The sequence below is a fragment of the Lagopus leucura genome, unplaced genomic scaffold, assembly GCF_019238085.1.
Source record: "Lagopus leucura isolate 7727_CA_CO unplaced genomic scaffold, USGS_WTPT01 Super-Scaffold_100002, whole genome shotgun sequence".
Lineage (NCBI taxonomy): Eukaryota > Metazoa > Chordata > Aves > Galliformes > Phasianidae > Lagopus > Lagopus leucura.
The window spans coordinates 21,880,847-21,897,572 of record NW_024962263.1 but is presented as its reverse complement, the minus strand read 5'-3'; the positions used below and the strand labels follow the sequence as shown (position 1 = coordinate 21,897,572).

General features: G+C 38.5%; 1 protein-coding gene across 5 annotated transcripts in view; it reads right to left on the bottom strand.

Moving 5' to 3' along the window:
* CTNND2 (catenin delta 2) overlaps positions 1-16,726 on the bottom strand; it is a 619,837-nt gene that overhangs the window by 33,193 nt on the left and 569,918 nt on the right. For all 5 annotated transcript variants that reach the window (XM_042869378.1, XM_042869380.1, XM_042869382.1 and 2 more), the window contains 2 exons: positions 3,899-4,109; positions 820-904 (listed from right to left, as the gene is read on the bottom strand). In XM_042869378.1, the coding sequence (XP_042725312.1) occupies positions 820-904; positions 3,899-4,109 (296 nt within the window). The remainder of the gene's footprint in view (positions 1-819; positions 905-3,898; positions 4,110-16,726) is intronic.

The window sequence follows — 16,726 nt, the reverse complement described above, 5'->3', positions numbered from 1 at the left end:
GTAAGCAGACCTTTGAGAACTAAGCCTGCAGAATGATAATTACACAAGCAGTGTAGTTATACTGTATAACCATGGTGTAATTCAGTTTGGAAATATTCCACAATAAATACTTGGATACACTGTCGTTTACTAAGTAGACACTTATTTTTAAAAACTATAGGAAATTTCTTTCACAGGATCACATTACCAGCACTGCAATTCATTTTTAAGAGGTTAGCAGGCCTGTGGGAATTATGTGGTACCCTCTACAGACTGTCTAAAAACCAAGTACTTGATGCTACTGTCTGCCAGCTGACTGGAAGTGAAGCTATCAAGTTTCAGCTCAGCTTCACAAGTGGTCCCTAAGGGTCACATCTTCAGATACTCTTGTTGGTAATCTCATGAGGAAATTTGGGAGCTGAAGGGCTGAAAATCTGGTAACCTCCTCTGGACAGTATGAGGAGGTATAAGAAAGAAAGAAACAGTAGGAGAGCCTGCATAGGTTTGTTCTATGTACAGAAGACTTCACTCTCCAGGGCTGCCAGATCAAGCAGTCTCTGAATGAATTCTTTAGAAAATCAAATTCATTACCCATTTTCATCACAATGCTTTTTTTTTTCTTTCTTTTTCCTTTTTTTTTTTTTTTTCCCCGAAGGAAATATTCCTATATTAAAAGTAGAATTGGGAAAAGAAAAAATCTACAGCTCCAAGTCTGAGAAATTTTAAACTCCAGGTGAATTTTCAGTTCTTATAGAAGTTTTGGCCCCTAAAGTCTCTCAGCACCCAAGTTCTGGTAATCACATGAAAGATGACAAATCTGGAAAAAAACTCAAGCCTTACCTTCTTGTAGAGACTTCTCAGATCTCTGTACTGCCACATACTATTGAGGACCTGAGATGCTGCTTTCACCACTTTTGGCGAATGCCTGTTACACACATATATTGAAAAGAGAGAAAAAACAAAAAAGTGAGAAAGAGAGTGCTGGGTTCCAGACTCCATTCATCCTAATTTTCAAGTGCATTACTATGATCTTAAGCCCACAAATGAATTTGTGGTATCAATGTATATTAAGATCTTTTGTTGGCGTCTCAGAAAGCAATGTTCTTACAAGCAAGCACTACGTACTAACTATTCAGTGAGGAGCAAAATGTGTATTTCTCATAGTGAGAATGAGAACTCATATTGAGAGCACAGCAAAAGGAATGGGAGAGGCAGGAACAGGAACACTGTTGAGGAACTGGCTGGCATTATGTACATCTAAGAGAATGTCCTGGCTAAAACTTTTGGCATCCAGGACAATTTAGAGCCCGAATTTCTTTCTCTGTAAATGACCAGACTTCAAGTCATGACAGATGGCATTATGCGCCCCTGTGCAGCAGCCAGGAGAAACACTCTAGATGAGTGGTGAGCACTGTGTTTCAATCTGCAGGGCAGTCCAGATGCAGAAATACAACTAATTATAAAAGTCACAGTGAATTTCACTGGGAATCCCAACTAGGATTTGCATCTTACACTCAACATACTATTAATGACGGCTGCTATTGATGTTATGCTAAAAATCACAAATAACTTCACATGAACTTTCTCTTCAAGCAGGTTTTGAAAGAGGCTCTTAACTATTGTTTCACTCATTCATATCTACCTCTTGGGAAATGTAATGTTTAAAATCTAAACAAAACAAGAACAAAAAAAAAACTCCACCTAAAGCAACACAAGAACCCTAAGAGCATTTAGCTCAATGAAATACAGTTGAAAAGAAAGGGACTGGGAAGAAAACCCAGGCCATTAAGGGAGCATACATTACGTACTTAAGCTCCTATACTGTACCAGTATTTTGTATAAAGCAGCAAAGTACTGGAAAACCTAGGAAAGCCAAAGTCTGAAGTGAGGAATGATCAGGTTTGGGGTAGCCACTGAGGAGATTAACGTTTTACTCAGAAAAGTCAGAGGACTGCAAATCAAAAAGAAAACCAGAAAACCAGCAGAATATGTTACTGGTTTGGGCAGCAAGTCTTCTTAGCTGTTCTGCAGTGTGCTGTGACCTCTGACAATGGCCACGGGGACGCTGAGAGTAAAGGTGGAATAATGACGTTCATGGCATAACTGAGTCTACTATCTTATGCAGCATTTTCCTACTATTTAGCTGGTGTTTTTCTTCTTTTTTCCCCATTTCTCATCAAGAATACAATAATAAGTGGGTAACTGATGAATAAATAGGAATTTGATAAACAATATCGAGAATTGTTGTTTTTATTATACTCCCAGCCACACTGGCTAGAGAGGCATTGGTAGCTTGGAATAACCATGGAGTATCCATAAACGCATCAACCACAATGTGAATACCGAGGAGAAATGGGAGCTAGGTAAAGACTTGGGTGTGGCCAATACGACCTTATAAACACCAGTCCTTTCTTGCTGTCTCATGTTGGGAATGTGTGACAACCATGGGCACGTTCCAAAGGCTAGTGAGGCCAGTCTGGAGCACTGACACTTTTGTGTTCACTTGCACCATGATGCATGGCCAGGCCAGGGTCCTGCACTTGCCGAAACAGATGCTTCATCCCAGAAAAGACAAATTCATACTGAAGTTTTTTACTGTATGAGAATGCAATAACTTCCTATCAGTCCAACAACTAACAATTCTGATTTTTAAACAGTGAGTTATCTGCAAGAAAGCAAACCAAAGCAATGGTAAACAATACTAACATTCTTAGAGTCGAAAAATAAAACTTCTACTTAAAATGAGCATTAGTGTCACTGTGAGCTGACAGGTTTTCTTGTTCTACAGTTTTGTTTCCTGTAACAATAAGAACATCTGACTGCACATCAAAGTACTTTGGATGAGGACAAATATCACTATTTTGGAAGGTATTGTATAATTATTTAACAGTACCTGGGCTAAATACTTAGGGAACTATATTCATAGATCCTCCTAAGACTGTGATACTCCGAAAATTCCAGACTCAACAGGTATTAATGGACTCTGCCAGATAATGAATAGGTAGGTAGACAAATGCTTTATTTTGAAGAGAGACACATCTTATGAGAGATGGATGTGAACTTGTTTGCAACCTGCACATTTGATCTAGCAAAAATGCATTAAAAAATCAAATAGATTTAATAATAATAAATAGTGCAAATGTAAATGAATTAGAAGAGCATGGGAGCTCCCACACTTTTTGCCCTCTACAGTCAGTGTGAGAATGCTTCAGTAATGAATTTGGTATGAAACAAAAGAGTGACAACAGAGAAAAAGAAATATGATTAAATTATATTGGTAATGCTCCAATCAGAGGTGTTCTCAAACCAAATGTAGGGTGCATAAATCTTTCCTTTACGTTGTGGCCTGGTTTTGTGGGGGCTCTCTTAGAGCTCCGATGCTGCAGTAGGCTTTGTGATGACAGCTTCCAGCAGGTGCACTGATGGAAGTTTTCTACACTATAGTGAAGGCTTTTTGTTTTCAAACTGCCATAGTCCCATTGCATTATACTTCTGCAGACTGACAAATACGAGAATCAGGCTGAGTTAGGCAAAAGAAGGATGAAGACCAGAGCAGGAGGAGCAGTAAGAGAACTACAGCAACATCCCTTCCTTTCATGGGATCCCTGTACAGTGCAGTCCAAAAACTCTGGCCCCTAATGTTTACCAGGATCTTCTGGAAGTGCTTTGAGGTAGCAGTTACTGGAGATAGTTACTCTTTCTTACAGTGCACGGGCCTACTGATGCTACCTCAAAAAGAGGCTATAGCAGAGGCTTTTGCTACTGCCATGGTTTCTTGTTACCTTCCACGCTGGGCACATGATTTGTGATGAAACCAAAGTATTCAACTCACGATTGCAGAGAGGAGGCAAACACATTAAGAACTAGTTAGAACTACTGGAGATGATAAAAAGGGTGCAAGAGGATTTGCAAAACATACTTGTCTCCTTTACTCTTAGATATGCCAACCAGTTTCTCAATGCCGCCTGCGTCTCGTAAGGCCTTGGCATTCTCCATGTTTTTAGTGATGACTTCATGCAGCGTGCAGCAAATGGCAGTAACGGTGTCATCAGACATGGCCTTGCTTGCTGAGCTGTTGCTGTTGTTAGCGCCTGGCAGTCGGTGGACCAGATCCCTCATGGCATATTTGCCTTTGTTGGAAGAAAACGAAGGGAGAATTCAGAAGATACAGTCAAAAAGGGTGACGGAGAAGAAGTACAGGGAAAACATGCAAGACTGTATTAGCACCATTTTCATCATTGCATGTAATCTCATTGGTTATTGATACTATTTTGGAGCAAGCCACATTTATACAATTGCATGGTCAAGCATTTCACACATAAGGCCTCTGTTAATATTTCCATATTACATGAGTTGGAGACTTCAGATATGGGCTACATCATGTCCTTATGAGAATGAAACAATGATAATAAAAGCTCAGTATATGTATAAAGACAATATGAATATCATCACTTACAGAGCTCATCTCCCACTGCACAACTCATAACTCAAGGAATTACAAATAAACGTGCATTGGTTCTTAAAATCACTGCATTAAATGAAAAGCCAAGGAAACTGCTGTTTTTTAGAAGCCTTCTCTAAAGGAACAGTTCTACTGCATAAGTTAATTCTATACAACGTGCAGCAACTTCACTTTGTTCATTGGTGTTCCTGTGACTTTACTAATGATCCAGTACTACACTGCATGACCACAGTGCAGAGATGACAGTGTAGTTTTCCACACATCCTTAGTTGTATGCATGGTACTGACAAAAAAGGAAGCCCCTCTGACATATATTCCTGATATTCTGTAAGGAACTGTTTCACATAGCCCTAACTTCCAGAACTTAAAATATAAAACGAAAGGAGCAACGTATAACATGAATGGATAGTGATAGGACAAGGTGGAATGGTTTTAAACTGAAACAGGGGAGGTTTAGGTTAGATATTAGGAGAAAGTTTTTCACACAGAGGGTGGTGACACATTGGAACAGGTTGCCCAAGGAGGCTGCGGATGCCCCATCCCTGGAGGCATTTCAAGGCCAGGCTGGATGTGGCTCTGGGCAGCCTGGTCTGGTGGTTGGCAACCCTGCACATAGCAGGGGGGTTGGAACTAGATGAACATTGTGCTCCTTTTCAACCCAGGCCATTCTGCGATTTTTACGATTGCCATGTCATGTCATGTTTAATTGAAGACACAAAAAAACACTGCTGATTACTGTAACATTTTTCATGCCTGAACAAATATTGTTTTCTCAAAATCACTCCTGAAAGTCATATAGTGCTTGTGAAAATGACAAATGAGCAGGTTTGGAGAGTTTACATATATTGTATGCCACAGTATGACTATGGGGCAAGGTTGGCATTCCTGTAGAACCTTTCAGCAGAGATATGTGAGGTGCTACATGCAGTTCTACAGTGTTACTGATAAGGGAAAATGGCAGATTTCATTGTGTTGGAAGACAAGAACAGTGAGGATGAAGGCCTGACGAGGTGGTAGCTGAGGTCAATGAGACAACTCATGAGTCATCTTCAGTGCAGCTGTGCTAGAAATTTGCATACAGCAATCATCACCAGAGCACATCATTCAGAATGAAAAGGACAGGAAAAGTAGGAAAAAAATAAATGTAATTAGTAATCGAATCTACATCATGTTTTATGAACGAAATAATCAGGTATGATTATTGTATATAATATGATAAATTAATCAGACTTTTTGGAGAATTTTAAAAAGTTTTGATAAATTAGTATATGAGTACTTATTGAAGATCTTAACTCTGAAATTCTGAAGTTGTAAGTTTCATTGTGTATGTCCATATTTGAAAGCAAAGGTAAGAGGAAAATCATATCATTTACCATTAAATACTACATTATTTTCTTTTTTCACAATTTTGCCTGCTGTGGTAGAAATATGGACAATCATTTGCAACAGAATGCTTACAGCAGAGATGCAAGCTTTGTACTGTAATGTTAAACTTAGAAGTTATTGAGTTCATTCTGTGGTGAGATCTTAGAAACTACTCAATTTATATCATGCAAAAGTATTACTGATTATAAAACCATAATGTTACCCACACAATGCGTATAGTAGGATTTGAATCTTATCGATGTGCCATTCAGGTACAAATCCTATCTTCAAACATTTCTATTTCTTTGCACTTAGTATTTAATCAGTCATTTGCATTATTAGCTTCTCAGAAATACCATGTTAACATCAGATGTAGTACAGGTGTTAAAACCACTTTCAACAGTGGTTCGCCCAAACTCCATTACTTTTTTTTGCTCTATGAACATATGAAACACTGCTTAAGAATAAACAGAAATACTCTTTACATCTGCTCCTGTTTGTTGTATGCAGCATAAACACATTAATAGTTATCATTTCCAGTGATTACATCAGTCTGTAGCACATACCAAATCTCGTTGGTGTGTAAAAGAAAGCCCCACCTCCAAACGATCCAAACAAACCCAAACCACATTTCTTTATAGTTGTTACTCTGCTGAACGCAGTGTCTATCACTGGCCAGGGGTAAGCACAAGTAGATTAGTAGGATCAGTGAGACTCTGCTTTGCTCTGCACACACATACAGAACAGACCGATACTTCTTTCTCCTATAGTACCCCACCTTATGTAAAGTGCACAGTCTCAGTCCTTTGTCAGAACAGCACAATGCTTCCATTAGCAGCCACTGGTTATATCCTTTAGCTTGAGGTATAAGAAAATCTGGATGGCTGCTCCAAAGAGCAACAGCTCTAATATTTCTGCCATGAACACATGAAACTTGGCCTGACTTAAATGTCTAACAAACAGTAGCCTTGTTATGTCAGCCAAGTTCTGTATAGCTCCACCAGTAGGAGAGCTGGGATTTTCAACTTGTAGCTCAAGAAGCCTCCCTGAGCTGAGAACTCGCAAGGGCCCTGGGAAGAGAGGAGGATGTGTGTAAGAATGGTAGTAAAAATAAATGACATGGTTAATTTTTGTCAGAGTTCCTATAGAACTGCTTTGATCTACAAATGAATTGATTTTTTATTTGACCAACACTACATATCATAAGACTCAAAACTGATTTGACATTGTTGAAGAGGATTTACATAATTTGATTAAACCACCAGCTTGACAAGGGGGAAAAAAAAACACCACATACTCGTTCAACTTGTAAAGGAAGATGTTAAATATTCATAATTTAGGGGCACTGTCACAGGAAATAAATTGTCTCATTTGTGTTTGAAACAGTATTTATTTGACCTTACAAAATTTAAGTTATTTTCCTAAGATAAAACTTCCATCACTGTTCTATATGGAGATCAAGCTTCCTCTAGCTGCACGCACTGAGATATAAGATGTTAATGTTTGCTTACTAAATGCATCAGCAATACAAATCTAACATCTTTTCTTTGCATGATAAGGTCTCATTAGCGCCTTTGTACATGTTTCTATTCCTTAATTTGGGAAATTTTCTGCTTTTCATAGGGTCAAACTGAGAGCCGTCCTAAGAAAAATTCTGTTTCTACAGCAAATCAGTAGAGCTAACTATTCTTCTGGTAGATTTAACAAGAGCAAGATTATTGCAGAAAAGGTTCCACTTCTGGAAGCATTCCCCTAATGCTGCCCTGAGATAAATTTACTGCTGATGTAACCCCAAGGACTTCATTTCCATTTTCACTCATCTCTGGAAAATGACTCTGACACATTGGCACAGTTTTGATACAGTTGTGGCACGGTTCCTGGTTTGAGAGCACAAGAGTAGGAAAATTAAAATATTGGAAACATGAGAAATCTCAAACAGATATTAATTCAAACTAAGATCCTTGTCCTAGAGGTAGAGCTTGCTCTAATGTAAGTAATACATCATGATTTTTTCTCCTTCAGAGTTACTCATGAATTCACATTTTGTAGCTAGATAATAAAAGTTAGCAAAACACCACCACATTATACTGGAACATCACAGATACCCTATCCCAGAACCACTGGTACTGGTATGTTACAATACATGCAAATTTTGTGCTATTGGTTATTAATGATGCTCTATTTAAATTTCCAGACAGACATGCTTTTGTGCATTTTTGTCATCTGTTTTTAAGACTATTCAGCCTCAGTATTTCACAGCTTTTATGGGAAGACTACTGGGAGACTTTTTATTATTACTTTCAAATATTTAATGCATGTGCCCAAACTGTCTATTTAATTCATATGGAACAAATTTTGATAATGAGTCCATGTATTTCACTGACAACCTAATAAATTGGAATGTATCCATCACATGACAGCAGGGGCAGAAATACCTCCTCAGTATTTGAGAAATAGTTGATTTGTGTACAGTGCTTCTCTTGTCAGAGACTTGTTTTAAGGTGTAATTGCTAGTGACATCCAGCACTGGTGTAGTGCCTAAAAGCCCCCTGTGTTCAAGTCATAGAATGGAATTATAGAATGATTGGGTTGAAAAGGACCAGTAATCATCTAGTCATCCCCCTGCTATGTGCAGGGTTGCCAACCACCAGATCAGGCTGCCTAGAGCCACATCCAGCCTGGCCTTGAATGCCTCCAGGGATGGGGCATCCACAGCTCTCCACAGCTGGGAGAGATTAGTATGCATAAGTATATGGCTGCTGCTCAGATTGGGGAGACATTAGGAAAGGTGTGGGTAGTTAAAGAACAAGAAATAATTCACCTGATGAGGCAATAAGGGTTATAAAGGAGGACCCCTGTTTCAGAAGACACAGAACAGTGCAGAAAGGAACAAGCGTCATTAGCCACTCCAAAATGAATGAATGATGTGACTGATTAAAGCAGCATGGCTTTCTGCAGCAACCACTAACCTATAACTTTACTATCTACCCCTCTCCATAATACCCAGTTTCTAGCATCACTAACTGAAGTAAATGCTGCACAGGAAAGAACCAGAACCATTCAACACAACAGTCTGCATACAGCAGCTCTATTCCCCTTGTCTGGTGACTTCTGGTTTAATATAACTAAGTTTTTGACAAAGATTTATGCAACTCAAAGGCAGTATCTACTGACCAACCTAGATGGCATGACAAGTACTACATGATGGTCTGTGATGTTGCTCATCACAGTACAACAATTTCTTGTTCCTACAACCACCAGGCACAAACTATTAGATGGATGGAAAAAACCCCAAGCAGTGGGACTGAAAAACATTAATTCAAAGAACATGGGCACCATCACTTCTAACAAGAGTCAGAGAACTGAAGATTCTGGATTTAGGCATAAAAGCTAAAGACATTTCTCAGCAAGCTGAAGGCAAATCATGCATCCACATACAAGGGGCTAACGTGATTTCAGATGTCCCTAGATACCCAAGATGTCTGCACAGTCAGTAGTGCTACTGAAAGAAAGAAAGAATCAGTACCTTCCAGAAGGTTGGCTGGAGACCAGGTAGGACACCCTATACTACTGACCTTAATGTTTAACACTTATCTCTAGGTGCCTGAATCTTGCTCCTAATGTCCTTCCATGTTATATCAGGAATGTGCAAAAACATTTGTAATTTCTGGCACTTCAGAGCAAATGCATATTAAGGGACATGATGACTTAATGCAAACTGACTATAGTACTGCAATTATTCCCTATTAAAAATATTATCTCTGTTCCATTGTTTCTAAAGGAATGGGTGATAATCAGTCACTTAGACTAGTCTGAGTGAGCAGTGGGCCATGGCCACTGCTTTAACTGCTTCACATTCAGTCTGGCCTGCTAATTAACTTGGGATAATGGGTGTTTTGAGCCATAGAACAATGCTGAATTTTACCTCCTTGAATGTTTATCTGAACTTACTTGAAAACTCTGAAAATATATTATTTTGGAGAAGACAGAAGACGTTAAATGCTACACACACATGCTCCCATGCCACCAAGAATTGAGGTGCACTCTGTTCACAACTGCTGAGATAGAACAAAGTATCAGGCAGAGTTCTCAGATCCTCTCTTCCCCTCAGAAGCACAATATGCGCTTTTCACTTTTCCACCACTTCTGATGACAGGCAGGAAGATTTCAAGATATAAGATTGGTATTCAGTATGGCCCACAACAAAGAGGAACAATACTCTCCCTGATGCATTGTATGCGATGTACCATTCATTGGTTTTCTTTTTTTAGTATCTTTTCATCAAGAATACATTCAGCCATAGGTAGTACAGCATATAAAGCCCTACAGGGAGTAGAACATTAATCTTTGATAGTTTCAGGCAAGAAACCTTCAAACTGTCATAGAGTGATGAAAGTATGTGAACCACCAATATCTGTATTGCCAACATCAACTGAGATTTGCTTGTAAAAGAATTAAATATCTAAAAGAGTAACCAGTATAGAACCTTTTATCTTTTAAAAGAGATTAGAAATGCATGTTCTAACTTTTCCAAGAGAAAGAGATGGGATGAGAACTAGGAATGACAAAGGGCACTGCCTTAACAAGGATGGAAGAGTAATATGTACAGAAGCCAGTAGCATTGGAAAAAGACAAAAGAGAAGTGTTATCGTAATTTCATCCTGAATGTGCCATGGGAAATTACAACAAGGTGAAATGCAATCACAGCTTTTCAACAAATTGCTTTCTCAGATCCATGATCTGTGATAGATTTGCTTTCACGTAGCAGCATTTTTTCTGGCTACCTTTCTCCTTCAGCTTCTCTGCTTCTAGAAACCTAAGTTTTTGATTTCATGTATTTCCTGCTTCCCTCTAGCTTATAATTCTTCTTGTTTTCAGCTCACCTTCTCAGAGCCACCTTTTCTCTCTCTGACAGGTGTTTTTCTTACTTGAACCGTACCCCCTCAGCACTTTGGTTCTTAACCACTAAGCTTTCCTGTTCCTTTGCTGTCTTTTGTACACCTGATACTTCAATGTACCTCTGCATCCTCCATCTGCCAGGATTTTCTATTCTCTCCTCAGATCGGCTTAACCACCTCCAGGTCGATGCTCAGTTAGATCCTGTTTTTTTTTCCATGGCCTTTCATGCCCAAGATCCTCTCCAGACTCCTGCTCTTTGATGTATAATGATGTGTTTAAAGGCTATTGCTCTTGTACTACTGTGTTGTCCCTCTTGTACATCACAAATCCATGTTTGACACCTATCCTTTAATCTATTGTTGCTCCTAACATTGATTTTACTCTTCTGTCAATGGAAGACCTTCAGATTCTTCATTTCTCCTACACAGTAAGACAGGAGATCTGCAGGTCTTTCATTGGAATTTGTCTTGAAATCTAGAGATGAAACAATTTCTAGTGCTCTTTAGCAAGCCAGAAACCAACTGCTAATTCATACAGTACACCTGATCCAATATATTCTTTAAAGGTTAGATCTGTGTCTACACTGTGCATGTAGAGGCACTTCAGCTTCAGCTGGTTCCAACAGAGCTAATGCCAAAAGTAGAGAACAGCCACTAGATTTCTACCTCTTTTGTCCAAGTTAACAGCACTCAAAGACCATGGGTGGGATACAGGCTGTCACAGAAAAGTGGATTTCTGGAGAAGCTATATCACCTTTGTGGGAGGAGATATTGGAGCAGAACAGAGAGAACTGTAACAAAAATGGATTTATGAATCCCTTGTCCAAAGAGATTTTCTATTCCTTAACTGCATCTCTCACCCAGCATAATGAATGGTTTCTATTTTGAATATTAATCCATATAACAATGAAGTAGTCTCTCTCCACTCTCTTATGCTAGGGTGGTGACTCAGCAGCTCAGCTCAGGATACATTCTCTGACTTGCACCCTGGTTTCAGAAGGCACATTTGGGAGGATTTGCAGGGTGATTTTTTGACTGTCTCATCCATACAGAGACTACAAAAACGAGTCAGTTCCATTCAGTTTAGCTTGACCTATGTAATTACGTGCTGACCTGGTACATCAAACAACTACTGGGTCCACAGGAAGAGAAAAATTTTCACAGAGGAGCTTCTGTTTGTCTGCCTTCAGTAGCAGAGGAAGCAGCATTTTATAAGGTAAACTGTTACAAACCTATAGACTTAGGATTTGCATGGTAGCTTTGGCCACCTTCCTTACAGTCTTAGCTTTACAAGTTGGTTGAGAACAGAAGTGACAGAACCAGACTTCATTGTTCCCAAGAACAATCCAAGGAATTTCATCTCCTATGTTTGGGTTTTACATCCAGAATAAATGGAGTCCATGTGGACAAGCACTCCAGTTAATCTTCTAAAATTCCTTTTGTTCACACCTCATCAGGCAAAGAAAGGAGTTGTTTGCCAACCTTTTGACTTAAGTCACGCAAACATAAATACTTAATCAGCTCTTTAAAGCAACAGATTTCTTTCTCCTGTTTAGACTGCACTGTTATCTTCTCATCTTCCCACTGCATAACTTAAAAAAGATCTGCAAATGGAAGTGATTCCTCAGTTAATTCCTGCAGGCTAAGTTTTCTGATTACTTGAGCTCGTTTTAGCTCCTTGCTATCCTGTTCCCTGCTCCCTGCTGAGAATACAGCTTTTGGAAGGTTGAACTTAAAAAAAAATGTAGTTGTTTAATTAATGTTATGTTTAATCAGTCCTTCTAAAGTGCTTTGAAGAAGAAAAGTGCCATGTAAGTGTTGAGAGGAATTTCAGTTTTATCTGTATTATTTTGTGAGATAGGATAATATTTTGTTAATAGTCTGTTTCAAGGGACTTTAAGTTAGATCATAATGAAGAAATAAGAATGTAATCTACTTTTTGGAAAAATAAGTTTAAACTTCAAGATCTATGTCCTGATACAACTCTCAATTGAAATTAATGAGCCTGTCTACCAATGTCAGAAGTTATTAAATTGGATTCATAAAAAAGTAGGTTTTCTACTTCGATATTCAAAACAGAAAAAGATTGTAACAGGAGACTGATGTAACCAAGATGAATTCTATCTAGGGACTTTATTCTGCTTCAAATGTCTCCACAGTAGCAACACTTATTCATTTGCTATTATTTTCTCTTCTTCTCCACTTGTTCTAGGATATTAGCTAGAACTCGTGAATTCATCTGTCTCATCATATCTGAAAGACAGATTACTTTTCCATGCCTTTGTATGCAGTTACAACGATATCACAGTGACATGTACTAAAATTCTGCTGTTAATACATGTATAGTAAAATATTAAGAGAAACAAAAGCAAACTTCATGATACATTGTTATTAAAAATTAAATAAAATGCATAGGTTAATATGTGTTAGCTCAACAAGGAATATTTTGTGAAGTGATAGCGTATTTTGAAAACAATTATTCTAACAAATACCAAAATCACTCCAGGTCATACTGCAATGTCCATATTTTCCTTCTTTACTATAATGTTCAAACATTTCTTAAGTAGTCACAGTGAAAGTTCTACGTGGAGCAGTAATGACAATTAATCCATGTATGGTGCCGAAATAACAATACCAAGAACACACATCAATATCCATGTAAGCCTGGCCAGTATCATAAAGTTACTGCTCTTCCAATTTGAGTTACAGCTGCTCATCTTCCTTTGAAAAACACACATTCATTTGAGAACCCTGAGAAAGCGTTCTGAGGACTCACTGAATTCCACTCTCTGACCTACATGAGGATACAAGCGCCCACAGGGCAAGAGCCAGAGAGGCCATAGCTTAGATCTGAGCGCTCTTGGAGATTTAAGTTGTACGGTGATCTGCTGAAGGCAAAGCCTACAATCACTTAGATGCTTTAAATTATTTTATCCCCTACCCTGGCTAATCTCTGCTAGTTCAAAGAAAGGGAGGCAAGTGGGCAAGTATGCCAGAAGTACTTGTCTCCTCTCTCCAGAGCTGGAGAAAAGAAGAATGTGCCAGTAACCAGATGGCTTCCTGGCTCCACATGCCTTATCCTAAAACACTCAGGATCTGAAAGATCAGGGGGCAATCAGAATGGAAGTTTTACCTCTACTCAGCATTCTCACCATTTCAGTGACAAATGGCTGAATGTAAACTACACTCCCCATTGCAGGGGAAGGATGGGAGTTCATCCTTGAGGAGACAGAAAAGTCTAGACAATAACAACAAATACAGAAGTGCAGCAGAAAAATAAATGTCAAACAGAACAGGTGAGAGGTGAGATACAGTGCAGACCTCCTAACCATAGGGGACTCAGGGGGGCAGCATTCCCAAAGATAAACTATTTCTTGATGGACTGCTCCATTGCAAATGATGAATTAAAAGTGAATAATATAACGTTCCCTCTGAGAGAGCAACACTCCAGCAGTGTCACCTTCAAAAATTCTGCACACAAATATATGACTTTGCATATACTCATGCTAATCATATGCATTTTCTTCTAATTAAAATTAGCGCTCTGATTATTTGCTAGAATAATTCTAACTTGTGAAATACAAATAATGTTTAAAACATATCACTTTAAGAGCACCCTGAGTAGCACACAATCTAAGAGATCCTGGAACCTTTCTCCTAAGAGGAATTAGTCATAAGGAAATTTATTTTTATATCACACAGTGACTCTGAATGCCACCATTACACAATCTTTTAGTACTCAGAGTTGAATTATTGCCTTCTGCTACAAAATGTGCAATTTGGACCAGGACCTTTTTTCTCTCAGGACTGCTGAAGATTTCTCAAGATTTTGAGAAAGAAATTCATACCCTGTATCTCAAATAAAATTGAAGAACAGTCATAAACTAACTGGATCGTTCACTGCTTAATTAAACAACTAAGTTCCTTATGTCAAAAAAAACCAGCCCATCCCTGCTCATGTTCCCCAAGGGTCTAAGTCTATAAAACAGAGGCACAGCCATGCATGAACTAGGTGCTTAGCTCAGCCATAATTGATGGTGGACATGGATACTCCTGGTAAAAACATGAAAAAAAAAAATCCACACAAGTCATTTCTGTGCAACATTTAAAGGTTGGCAGGCTGTGTGGATGCTGTCTAGTCTAAATTCTCTACGCAGGCTGACATTGCTCAGCACAGCTAAGTTGGTATCTTCTCATATTCAGATAGAATTTCCTGTATTTCAAGCTGTACTCATGACCAATTGTCCTGTCACTGGGCATCACAAAAAAGAGTCTGTCTTTGCCCAAATTATACTCCCCCATTGGATGTACACTGATCAGATCCCTCTCAACCTCTTCTCCAATCCCAGCTCTCAACCTTTCCTCTCTCCTCATAGGAGAGAGGCTCCAGGCCCTTAATCATCCTTGTGGCCCTTAGCTAGACTTTCTCCAATATGTCCATGTCTCTCTTGCATTCGGGAGCCCAGACCTGGACCCAGCACTCCCTGTGTGGCATCAGCAGTGCTGAATAGAGGGGAAGGATCAGTTCCCTCAGTCCTCTGGTAACACTGCTCCTAATGCAGCCCAGGAGGCCACTGACTTTCTTTATTGCTGGTGATCATGGCTGGCTCATAGATTTCCTTAGAGTTTTCTTGGCAAGTGAAGGAGTTGCAATGTAGTCACAAAAGTGATTGTATAATCATGCTTGTTAGGCCCTTATTTTAAATCTGGCCACTAACCTCAAGGCTGACTCCTGACTCCTAACTCCTAATCCTACCTGTACTTCAATCCCAAATTCTATTCCCTTATCTCAATAACACAAAGCTTAAATCCAAACCTGTGACAAAAATACAACGAGTTATTTGGTAACAGGAGAAAATCAATCGCCAAAAGACGTATTTTTAAGTGTCAAAAAGTAAATCATACTTTTTTTTTTTTGCATGATGTTGTTCTCATAAAGCGGAGCAGAAGCAATGAGGTAAGGCTTCATCTGTCAATGTCTCAAGAAAATATCAGTCTTCAGTGAGAAAACTGAAGAATTTTCTCCCACTAGCCATGGTATTTCTGTGGCATAAGCTGGTTTTTAGTTTGACTTATCAGAAACACCCAATAAAAATCTTGGCTATGAATTATATTAGGTGAAGGACAGTGACAGGTCTGACGCAATGCTCTAGCAAATGCCACTGGTCTTCCCTTTGTACTGTATTTAAATGGCACTATTTAAGTGGTATCATTAAAAACCAGTGGTTATAAATATCACAGCCTTACTGTTCTAGAAAGTTCTACTCAGAAAAATGAAAGCTTTATAAAAAAAGTGAGAAAGTTATAATTGACATATGTCCATACCCATGGCAAAAACACTATCAGCATTTTAGGGAAAGAGAGTAAAAGCAATACCATGCAGCTATATATTCCTTTAAATATGAGCTCCTTATAAAATATAATCAGCAATAAAAAATATTTGCAGAAATGCTGTATGAAATTCACAGCAGTAAAACTGTACTAAAAACATTACCTTTTAAAACCATTAATATAAAACATATTCTTACCAATTACATTGGATATTTTTTTGCTTCCAGATTTACTGATGCACATATTCCTATCTTTGAAGACGTCTGAAATACATCCTCAGTACATATTTATTTCAAATATTAAAAGTAAACATCCCTGAGATTATCTTGGAACCTGGCCCACTCCTGAGCTATAAAATCCACTTCTGAAAACAAACTGAAGTAGATAAATCTGTCTTTTATGTTCAAGTTTTTCTTTGTCCCAGAATTATCTTTTCTTTCAGAGATAGAGTCAAATAATGCTCTTCTTGTAATTCACGAATGTATTTGGTTTAGATACTCAAACACATGGACAAATGTTTATATTACTATCAAGTAGAATTTATGATTATGTCTAGAAACAAAATAATTGAGGTTGGAAAGGACACTTGGAGACTGTATAGTCCTGCTCAAACCCACAGTTGCACTATGGGAGAATCAGGTTGGATGTTAAGATAAATTTCTTCTCAAAAAGAGTGGAAGGCACTGGAACA